Genomic DNA, 11,168 nt, shown 5'->3' with positions numbered 1-11,168 from the left:
GTAAAGTTCTAGCTGAGACCCGTGGAATTAGGATGATTGGAGAATGTCTGCTTTTGGGAATCTGTGGTGGAAAAAGTCAATGTCATACCCTCCCCACTAAACAAACCGTATGTGGTTCAATTAATTCTCAATGTTTCCATGCTTCTTCTGTTTTCCTTGCTTCACTCWGGGCTTGCTTATTCCTTTCAGTAGGCTGCCTGCTCCTTCAGCAAATTCCAGTTCTTTTTTAAATGAACTCACCTCCTTCTTGGTTCCCTTTGTTTTGACACTCGGGAGATGAGAGATTTATAGACCTTCCTGAGTTGTAAATTAATTTTCTTTTATTATTTACCTTTCACTGGAGCACATTCTGAATAAGATTTCATTGTGCCTCCGAGCAGGGCTGACCTGCCAAGAGGAGCTGATCCATCAATCTTTCCTTCCTTTTTCTTTCTTGCTTTCCAAAACAACATTTGGAAACYGAGTTTGCCTGGGAGGAAAACTGTTCTTCCATTGCCGGCAGTCAAACCGTGAAACTGAATAGTGCTTTCCCTTTTCTCTTCCTTCTATTCTGTGTCTGTTTGGTTTGAAATCAAGCCAGGGAGGAGGGGAGGGGGTGTAAATAAGGGGGAAGGATTTGTTTGAAGCATTTATTTTTAATTGTGACTTTTGTAAGGTGATCTGGTGCAGTGGTGGTGTGTCCACTGTGGTCTGAAGAAGTTTAAAAGAAGTTTATTAGAAAATATCCCGGCAGATGAGTACAGRTGGCTTCAAGTTGGCCTTCTTGATGTAACATCTTCTTGGTGTTGCTGCTGAAAAAGAAAACAAATGAGAAAGAAAAATATCTCTGGATGCATCAAATCACAATACATTTGTAGCAGAAATATCTGACATTAATTAGGAAACAGGAGTCCAGGATTCTCCTAAACCTGTGTGGCTTGAGTAAGCCAATGCATGCCAAGGTGGTGTGGGCAGTGCTTACTGCAGGTCTGTTATCCACTGTACAATAGCTGCCAATGCACATTTAAATGTTTTCAGATCATAGAAAATGCTCTGCAGATCCAGTGCCTTTTTTATTTTAGCCCTTGGCTGGTTTTAGCAAGAGTGGGCAGATGTTTGCTTTTTGGGGTGGACAGAAGTAGGAGCTTTCTTGCTGCTTGAAACTGAGATTATTCAAATCCTTAAAAAAAAAAACTACAGGAAAAATTCTGTTGTTTAGGCAGMACTCCCTCAGTTGTGCATGGTATGAACTATGGGATTATTCTAATGCTTCCCAAGTATTTGAGAAATATTCAGCAGCAGAGTGAGCCCAAGACTACTCCAGGCTTTAGGGAGATTAAGATTATTCTAGAAGATAAAACYGGGACTTTTCTGTAGAAAACCACATAAGAGACCACTGTGAAGAGCAATAAGACCTCCTGAGTGCTAAACCACTGATGATTTCAGCGTTGGAATGTGGGGCCTCTTGACAGTTTTAGATGGAAATARTAAAATGCTTTAGGTGTTTCTAGGGTAGCAAATTCCTCATTTTCTGGTTTATGTGGGAAGCTTTTTGGTTTTCATGTGCAAAAGAGCAGTGGGTCAGAAAAGGTGCTCACACAACAGTGCCGGTGAGAAACATTCAGTGGAACCATTGTGAAAGGCAGATATGGAAAGGAAAGAGCTCTTCTCCCCCATTCATCCCAGTTTGGGAGACAGAGCRTGTTACAACAGTGCTGAGCAGACAAGAGCTGCTTGCCAGCATTTAATTTGTTGGAGATTAGGAAATTATTCCATTCTTGCAATACCGTGTCAGTCTAGAAATACCTTTGAACTCTGAGGGATGTGAAATTTAGATCTCGCCTCAGATTTCGCGGTGTTTGGAAGRCAAGGCTTTATCAGGGTGAGAAGTGTATGGATGGTTTAAGGGGAGTCAYATTAACAGTGTACCTAGAGACAATGGACTGGCTCAGCTTCAGTTATGTTGAACTTTGGGATAACTAGATCCAGAGCAGGACATTGAATTTGGGCTTTTTTTTCTGTGGGATCTGAAAGCTGGCTAGTGCAATGTAGGGGTCAGTTATTTCTGTTTTGCTCTACGTGCAAGGGGCTGCTAAAGCACTGCCCCCTTTCTGACCTGTAGCCTTCCTCCAAAAAATACCTGCAGCCTGGAACCCCATGTCTTTTTGAGATGCCAYCCTTATTCCTAACTCCATGCCACAACCATCCTGTGTCCTCACCAGGCTGAGGGCACAAAGCTGAGCAGTTTTGTGGAAGCTGGGCTGAACATGATACTTTGGTTATTTACGATGGTTTCTAAAAGCACTGTCACAACTRTTGGTGTCAAACCATAAGCAAAGGTTACACTTACGAGTGCAAATGATAAACAAATACACGACACTCAGTGTCAACAGCCTCACAAATCTGTTTAGCACCTGGAACTCGAATCAGCTCGGTAGTTGTGAACCATGACTTGTGCAGAAGCAGCRCTGCGGTTTCAGAAGGGCCGTAAATAAATTTGTGTCCTGACGTGGGCACCAAAAATAAGCATGTGCTGAGCTTTTCTGAGTGTTTGGCCAGGTCACAGCTGCTGGCTGCTGAACATTTTGGAAAATATATCCCTTCATTCAGGTGCTCAGTACTTGAAAACACAGACCCGAACAACTCTGGTGTCATCTGCTTCTCTAATAACCACTGTTGCACTTTGCAAAAATAGCCAAGGCCTTGCTCCTGATCTGGGAAAACAGTTCCTTTAATCGTGATCTTACCTGCCTATTAGAAAAATAGCCTGAAGAGACTTTCCTCTGATGAAGGTCTGGGATCATTGTAACTATCCTCCCCTCTCATTGAGCAATCCCATTTGCTGCTGCCATGCCATACAGAAAGCAAATATGCCTGRTTGCTCTGATATCAAATAACTTTGGTGACTCTTAAAGAGAGTTCCTTGTAAAAATTCTTTCATCCAGAAGTTTCAGTCACTTGGAGCCTTGCAGGGGTTTCTGTGCTCTGGTGATTTATTACTCATGAGTAATTTTGTGCTTTATGGAGAGCCCTGCTGGAAATATATGGAAGTACAAAAGTATTGATTAACCAGTGATCTGGGGCCAAAAGCTACCCATGAGTGATGACAGGAATGGGCTATGGGGTAAGGCTTGGAGGATGCACCCATAGAGGAGCAGGAGCTCTGTGATGGGCAGGTTTGAACCAGAACCCAGCAGCAGCAGGATAAGGGAATGTAATAMGACTGGACCCACTCCTTTCTGGAGTAAGCTTATGGAGTAAGAAAGGAAATCAGTTTTCAGTCTCCTTCTCCAGAACAGGGTGGAACTGGGATCCAAGAAGTCTCTTAGAGCCTGAGTGAGAGCAGTCATGTGCAGGGGCTGAGTCCCAGGACTGCTGCAAATCAAGACATCAACATGTCATGTCCTCATGAACCCCGTGGCTCACCCAGGAGCACCTCTCACGGTGGAGGTGGCCTTGGTGTTCCAGCATAGGACTCTGGAAATGGAGGGACCCTTTCAGGAGAAAAGAGAGGGATTTTTTTTTTTGGCAAATTTGGCTGTAAGAGAGGAAATCATCAGTTCTATGGGGGGGTCAGCAAGTTTTTATTATCCCACAGTATCAGAAATTAACAGTGGTGGGTTGCCAAGGAGGGCATAGGCTGCAGGAACAGCACATACTTTACCTCCTATTAAGCTGTGTGGTGTCAGGGGGAGCATAAATACCTGCACAGATTTAGTGTGTAAAGCAAAGGATAATGATGGCATCGTCTGTCCAAATTTATAATCTTTGAACAGCCACTGAAACTGTAAATCAAGGCAGAATTTCCACCAGGTTTCTTGGTGATGCTGTAGATCAGCATGGTCTTCAGCTGGAAAAAATCCACAGAAAGAAAAGGTAGATAAAGCTTGAAATGAGTTAAAGAATGGTTTGGCAATCATGGTCTCATGTTTCAAGTGCTTCCTTGGTGGTGTAAGTGGAAAGCTTAACATTTAATGGAAATATTTTGATTTTTAATGYTGCAGAGGTGTAGAGGACAAAGTCACAGCTATCCCTATATCCCAATCTGACATTAGTTTCCTAAGCTTGTTTTTGTAAGGGGCTGAGTTTTGCACAACTTGCTGTGCTTGAGAAGAGAATCGACAATCAACAACCTGTGCTGTTGTTTGATATACCCTGGGCACCACAGCTCATCTGGGGCCTGGTTCTTGTGATCCCAACCCCACACTCGGGGAGAGGGCTGAGGAATACAGGTCATCAGCAGGCCAGGTTGGCAACTCCTTTCTTCCACTGTACAGAGTTAATCACATCAACACACTCATTGAGGTCTAGAGATCATTATTTTCATTAGTGGTGATTCATGTGAAGGGTTTCACAATTGGGCCTGCTGGTGTAATATGTTCCTTTCCATAGTACCATTTATCTAAAGATCTCCAAATACTTTGTGTACATTAAATTTTAATCCATGTTTTACCACCAGTGATATAGGTAAGGAGGATTGTTTCCATTTTGCAAAAGAGGTAAACTGAGGTACGGAGCAAGGAAGTGACTCGCCCAAGACTCTGCAGGTTGTGTATCTTCCTAAGAAGATTTATGTTTCCCATACGTTCCCAGCTCAATTTCCCTGCCCAGATCTTGAAGGAGCATTCAATTTCCTGGGGCTAAGGCTGACCGGGAATTTGCTATAGCTGCAAATCAGGCCTGAGGTGAATCAGAACTTCCTCTGGTGTTTGGGAATGTTTGGATTTGTCATCCTGGAACAGCCCTGGCCTGGAAGGATTGGAGCACAACTGGTTTTTTTTCAGAGCTGGTATCCACTGGTTGGTGTAAGATGCAGAGTTCAGTCAGTGAAGTACCCTTGGGATCTATTCATCCTCATCATCCTGCATGGTCAGTGGCATCAGTGTGGGCAGCGGAGGATGGAAGTGGTTCAGATGCAGTTGCCTGGTAGGGGATGGGATGAGCTGCGAACTGAACTCTGTTCTCTGTTACCTGCAAGGGGAGGGGAGGTGACTGTCTCAAGAGAACCTGTCCTACTCTCCCCAGGGAAACAAAGTTTGAAACAGAATGGGGATAGATTTCATCTTTTGCTTGGAGTTTAATCTCTTACAGTAATAAGACAGGTGATTCCACTGGTGTGTGTTGTCATAGCTCCTAAAACAAGGAGTGGAAAGGCAGTCCTTCCTTTCCCTGTCCTAGGGTTAGGGGTGGGGGTARGGCTCCCCGGCACAAGGAAAGCTGTGCAATTTGGGAGAAGGAACAGGTCCAAAGAGGGAAATAGTCTTGTTTGGGGTCCAAAGAGGGGAATAATCAAGCGAATGGCGAGCCAAGAAGGCTGTTCTGTCCCACTCCTCTCCCCTGTGCTCGGTTACTCAAACTCCTCAGGACTGACCTGACCTTCAGGCACCTCTGCTTGCTCCCYGCAGGCTCCCCCTCTCTGCGGGCGTACCCTCTCATCTCGGTCATCACCCGGCAGCCGCCCGCCGTGCCCCCGCTGCTCCCGGCGCCCAGCAGCTCCCGGGGGCTGCCAGCCCAGCCCTGCCCGGGGCTCACGGGCACCGAGGGCTCCCCAGGAGAGCCCCAGGGCAGCAGCGAGTCGGAGACAGAGCAGCCCACGCCGCGCTCCAAGAAACCGCGCCGGAGTAGGACCATCTTCACCGAGATCCAGCTCATGGGCCTGGAGAAGAAATTCCAGAAGCAGAAGTACCTCTCTACCCCYGACAGGTAGGTGCGTGGCTCACGCCAGGAGCAGCCATGGGCACAAGGGCTGCTGCAGCCCTGCTCAGCCGTTCCACAGTGAACATTCCCTGGCTGGGGGTGCTGCCTCTGGCTCCTCTGAGGTGCCTCTGCCATTGGCCACAGCCATGGTTCAGGTAACCACATTCAGTTTCAAGGCTACTTTTCCTGGGATTAAATGTCACACAAATAGATCATATCGGTGGAAAACGCCAGATGATGATACACACGCTTGGGTGGGAGCAAGTCTCCAGGCTCCTCAGAGCAGGAAGATCTCTGCCTTTCCCATTCCTGCTGCRCACTTGAAAAAAGATGGAGCTGCTGTGTGTTCGTGGTATCTTCAGCTGGCTCCCGAGCTGGCTTTCATCCAGCACTTTAGGCAGCAATTCTGTGGGAAGGTGGTGGCCCGTCCATAAGCTTGGAAACCAGAGCCTGGCATTGGAAGCTGCCTTGCAAAGGCACAGGCAACTTCTTAGGCATTACTTGGTACCACATGGGCAAACCAAACTAAGAGAGGTTTTGGGTTTTTAAGGGCTTTGACTCCTACTCTGCAAATTTAAATTATGGAAAAAAGACTCATTCAATTCCTAGGAAGTTTGTAAACCTGAAGGTTTGAAAGGTATCTGTCCCTGCAGTCCACTGATATTTAAATCAATATTTAAATTGATTTTGATGATGGCRTTTTCTACTCCTACCGCCTGTCACCAAATTGCAGCAAGACCAAAATTCCTGGCCGTGGCCAGCCTGCCTCATGTAGTTTCAGAGTTCTGTGCCTGCAGTGACTCCTCACAGCTTCACATCACCAGATGGTTGACCCTTCACTGAAGCACTCAAGGCTGGTAATTAATAAACTCACATGACTGTTCCTCAGCTTTGTTGAGGCCAATAAGCAATTCCTGCCCCTGGACCGCTTCCCCTGTGTTTGTTTGCTCGGGTTTCCAGGCAGTGCTGGTTGCACTGAGCTGTGTGGCAAGAGATGGCAGCTGGGTAATCCCGGTGTTACCAGATGTAAGGCACAAAGGGTTGGCCAAGCCGTGCTTCTCTCTGCCCACTCATGGCTGGAAATGTGGGGACAAAGCAGTGGATTGATCTGTGCTCACTCCTGCAGATTTTGGCCTGGATAGGAGATTGCACCCCTGGGAGGGCACCTGAAGCCTCTGGTTTATCATAGAGAGGGAGTGCAGCACATTGGGGTAATGACTCTGACATGTTCTACTCCTAAATAACCATAAAGGTGTCTCAGATCAGTGGCTTTAGATGTGATGTAATGGCACAACAAGCCTGCAGGTCCAGAGTGAATACCAAGGGGGGGAGAAGCATGGATCCATGAGTGTGAGGGGAGCACAGAGAGCTGCTGTGGGTTATGTGGGTGTTTGTAAATGTAAGTCTGGCTGCCCAAGGAGCCCAGCTGTAACAAAGATTTTATTATGAAAAACATGGCCTTGACAAACATGTTCCCCCATCCAAAGGCAAGGAGATATTTGCCAAAAAAATCTCAGAATCCAGAATGCTGTGGAATGTGGCTCTGAGTTGAAGCTGTCCCACCTGCAGGACTTGCATGACTCTGAGGGGCACTTTCCCAGCATGGTTGAGGATTTCCAACTCCATCCCTTGTGCAACTCCATTACAAAACTGCCAGATGCATGGTGTTATCCCCTGTGGGGAAGGATCAGGAGCTGCTCTGAGTCGCATTTGCTACATATCCTGGGCTTTAATGGAGAAATAATGAATGGTTCTTATGAACTTGCATGGTTTGGAGGTTTGTGGAGGATGAATCAGGATTATGGGCTGTCTGCCACATATACCCTGCAGCTAAACACGCAAAAAATAATTCACTTAGAAGCCTAAATTGCCTAAATAGCAGAATGTGTATGAAATTAATTGATTTCGATGTAGTGCTACTCGGTACAAAGTGGGTAAGCCCCATGATCCCAATCTGAAATTAGTGAATTAGGAATATACAAAGACAGGCTGATGCTGGGTGTCTGTTCCTATGTGTTTGCTTCAGACACCAGAGACCTGTTTTTCACATGTGAATGTATCAGTAGCTCTTAATTCATGGACAAACATGGAGTGTCAGGAATTGGAGTGCAGCAGGTTCATGTTACCAAGTGGACAGACAAGATCTGCCACTTCTAGAAGGAGAAAAGAGAACAGAGAGCTTGCAAACACCTGCATCTTCCATAGGAGCATCTGTCTTTGCATCCCAAATTCATGGTGTTTACCRTTTTCTTGTGGCTGTTCTCGAAACAACTGAACAGAGAGACACTTCTGAATGCTCTTACAGCGTTGAACTGGCTGGACCTGACTCCTGAGCTCCTCTTGGCTTCTGTAAACTCATTTTGTTGTCTGGTTTGTCTCCCAGGCTCGACTTAGCCCAGTCCCTGGGGCTGACTCAGCTGCAGGTGAAGACGTGGTACCAGAACCGTAGGATGAAGTGGAAAAAAATGGTGAGTGGGTCCTTGTCATTTCTCCATGGTTCTTAAAAACTGACTGCAAAGAACAGATTTGGAAGCTGAACATAGTGGWGTGACTTGTGTCTATTTATACCAAATTTTGTTTTATTCCTGATCATTTTTCACAGATTGTCTCTTTTTTGGAAGTGTTCATACTGCAGCATATGTGGTGGGCTAGAGAGGACCAAAGGCAGTAGGAGGAGAACAAAGCAAAGGGGTGAAAGAAATGATCACAGAATGGAGGGAAGAACCAAAATATCTCCTGCATTTTTGGTATTTGAGTGATCTCAGTGCTTCTGGGATTGGTTTTGTGCATAGACAAAAAAAGACTGTGGTGTTCTATGGAAACAGCAGTTTTGAGAGTTGATATCATTAATTATTGCTTCTCATATTTTCTTTTCTCCTTTCCCTTATTCTCATCTTCTTGGTCCCCTTACAGTTAAAATGCTTTTTATAGAGGACAACCACCCAATAAATGTTGGTGGGAAGAGGATGCTGTGGCATTCTCTAGTGGAGGTGTCCGTGCTTTCTGATCTGGGAGAGGAGATGCAGYTCTAGGCTGTTCCTTTGGATATGTRYGACACTTGCAGAAGTTACTGTCACTTCAAACAAATTTGGGATTTGGATCCTTGGCAGGAGTGTCTTGTTGCTGCCGGGTTGGTGTGAAGAGAGAGGGAATTAGACATAAGAACAGGATGTGTGAGAGTAGCAGAGTTCAGGATCCTGATGGTTCATCTCTCTGCTCCAGGTGTTGAAGGGTGGACAGGAAGCTCCAACAAAGCCCAAAGGCCGTCCGAAGAAAAACTCCATTCCCACCTTGGAGGAGATCGAAGCAGAGGAGAAAATGAACAGCCAGGCTCAGAGTCAGGAGCTGGAGGGATCTCAAGCCTCMGAGGAGCCAAAACTGACAGAGGAGAAGCCAGAAGATGTCCCATTGGAGACAGAGAAGTCTCCAGAACATATACCAGAGCCTTCCTCAGAGGAGACCACACCTTTAAGTTAAAAGGGAGAGAAAGGAGGGGAAAAGAAAAGCAAAAAAAAAAAAAGAGAAAAACCAAAACCAAATATATATATGTATATATATATATTTAAATATGTATGTAATGGTGTGTGTGTACATATATATATAAATATATATATATATATATGTAGACCTTGTGTATAAGTCTAAAGATTGGTCACTTTGTGCCTTTGGGAATCAGCCATCAKGGGCCAGGTGGAACAAAGACATCCTGTGGGAGTGGTGCCTGAGCCCTCCTGTGGAGAGGGCCAGGGCCAGGACATTTCCAGGGAAAAGCAGAGCTGGAACCCSCAGACAGCTCCTGGAGAAGCCCAGGGCTCTCCCAGGCAGTGGGAGACGTGTGTGGCTGTGCTGGAGGGTTGGGATKTTCCCTTGGCTTGATCCTTGCCTTGTGTGGGACAAAGAGCTTGGCCTGGGCTCCAAATCAGGGACAGCTGARGAATGGCAGCTCTGACAGCACCATCTCCTCGTGGAAACAGCACTTAATGTTGTCAGGGATGGGCCCGACTTAAACCATTTTAGGAAACRGTTCAGAACTCCAGGTTTGCTTTGACCCTGTTCAGATCAAAGCTTCCAAAGGCAGATCCATGCCTGGATCAGCTCCAATTGCCTCTCCTTGGGTTGGTTTTGTGCCGTGTCGGTGAATTTGCAATGACCTGGGATAAAACTTGGATTGAGATGAGCATTTGGATATGAGTCTGCTCCAAAAGCTTTGGGATGCTTGGATTTGGGATTTTGCTTTGGACCCACTTCTAATTTTTGTAGGGATTTTTAAAATGAACTGTTAAATGTTTTCAGGGTTTGGGGGAAATGATGGATTTCCAAAGTTGCTTCAGGAAGCTGGCATTTGTTTAGGATGTGTGCCAAGAAAGGATGTGCATCATGTTTCAGAGAGTCTTGTTAAGGGTGCATTTTGCCCAAAGGCTGCAAGAGATGTATTAAGATAACCTTTATTTTTTAATTAAAAATAAAATATATAAATCAAACAGTTGTTATTGTTTCTCYTTCAGAGATTGTCAATTCAGAACATCAAGAAGGGGCTTTTCTGCAATAGGTTTTCCTATTCCAACAAAATCTGGGGAATACAGAAGTCATCAGATTTTCCTTAACATCACTTCACAAGAGGGTCTGTGTAAACTACTTGTAGCACTTGCTGAGGGAGGTGAGGGTGCTGTAAATGCCACCCTGTCCTGGGTGAATGGGCACTATTTTCTGTCTCCTCCTCTAGTTTCAGACGCACCTTTAGTGGCTCTTTGTGACCCTGTGAAGATTTCTAAATTTCCSTTTTTTGGGGTGGCAAGGATTCACACACACAATCAAATGGCTTACCCAAGCAGTGGTGAGTGGGGAGAAAGGGATTCTTTTTCCCCCAGTTTCTTGCTCTGGGGTGTTTGCAAGTGTCTGRTTCCAGCTCTGCATTAGCTCTGTGTGCATCCCATGGTGAAACTCCAGGGTGGGACATGTTTCACTGCCTGTGTGTCCAGTACACAATGATCAGCTCAGAAAAGGCAGCCACTGGTTTGAATGCATGTACAGGTTTGCACCTAAACCAAATTTACCASAACTGGGCAGCACTCATTTGCAAGGAGCTTGGAAAATACACAGTATCTGTTACCTTTTAGCTCCTTTTTCTGTGTCACAATGAGCTGGGAATGGGATGAAACATTTCCCTCTTGCCTTTTGTGCTGGAGCCACAGGCTGTGAGCTGCGAAGTGTTTCCTCTGCCATTAAATGCMTCAAAATTTGGTTGTCTTTGAGCATTTTTCTCTCCACAGAGCCCTGACATGCTTGTGACAGCCCCAGTGAGAGGCAGAGGTGGCAAGGCAGGATTTCACTGCTTGTCTGGAGCTATGATACATCTGARCTGTTGCACATTCTTTATCTGYRAATGTCTTTTTTTCCCTCTTCTTTYCAGAATTGTGCTSTAGTTCAACCTATCTGTTGGACTAGAAATGACATTTAATTTAAAAAGGCCTATGGCCTGTTTATACAGGAAT

The 11,168-nt window shown here is 45.6% G+C and overlaps 1 protein-coding gene across 1 annotated transcript in view; it reads left to right on the top strand.

Moving 5' to 3' along the window:
* The window catches only part of BARX2 (BARX homeobox 2), a 33,682-nt gene extending 23,513 nt beyond the window's left edge, over nucleotides 1-10,169 (top strand). Inside the window, exons 2-4 of the mRNA XM_057373531.1 lie at nucleotides 5,385-5,682; nucleotides 8,060-8,144; nucleotides 8,899-10,169. Coding sequence (XP_057229514.1) covers nucleotides 5,385-5,682; nucleotides 8,060-8,144; nucleotides 8,899-9,153 — 638 coding nt within the window. The 3' untranslated portion in view covers nucleotides 9,154-10,169. The remainder of the gene's footprint in view (nucleotides 1-5,384; nucleotides 5,683-8,059; nucleotides 8,145-8,898) is intronic.
* Nucleotides 10,170-11,168: the final 999 nt, after the last annotated feature.

Source organism: Malurus melanocephalus, unplaced genomic scaffold (genome assembly GCF_030028575.1).
Source record: "Malurus melanocephalus ecotype Western Australia unplaced genomic scaffold, MMel_1.1 scaffold_201, whole genome shotgun sequence".
NCBI lineage: Eukaryota > Metazoa > Chordata > Aves > Passeriformes > Maluridae > Malurus > Malurus melanocephalus.
Note: the sequence above shows the minus strand (reverse complement) of the source record. Positions and strands in the feature narration are given on the sequence as shown.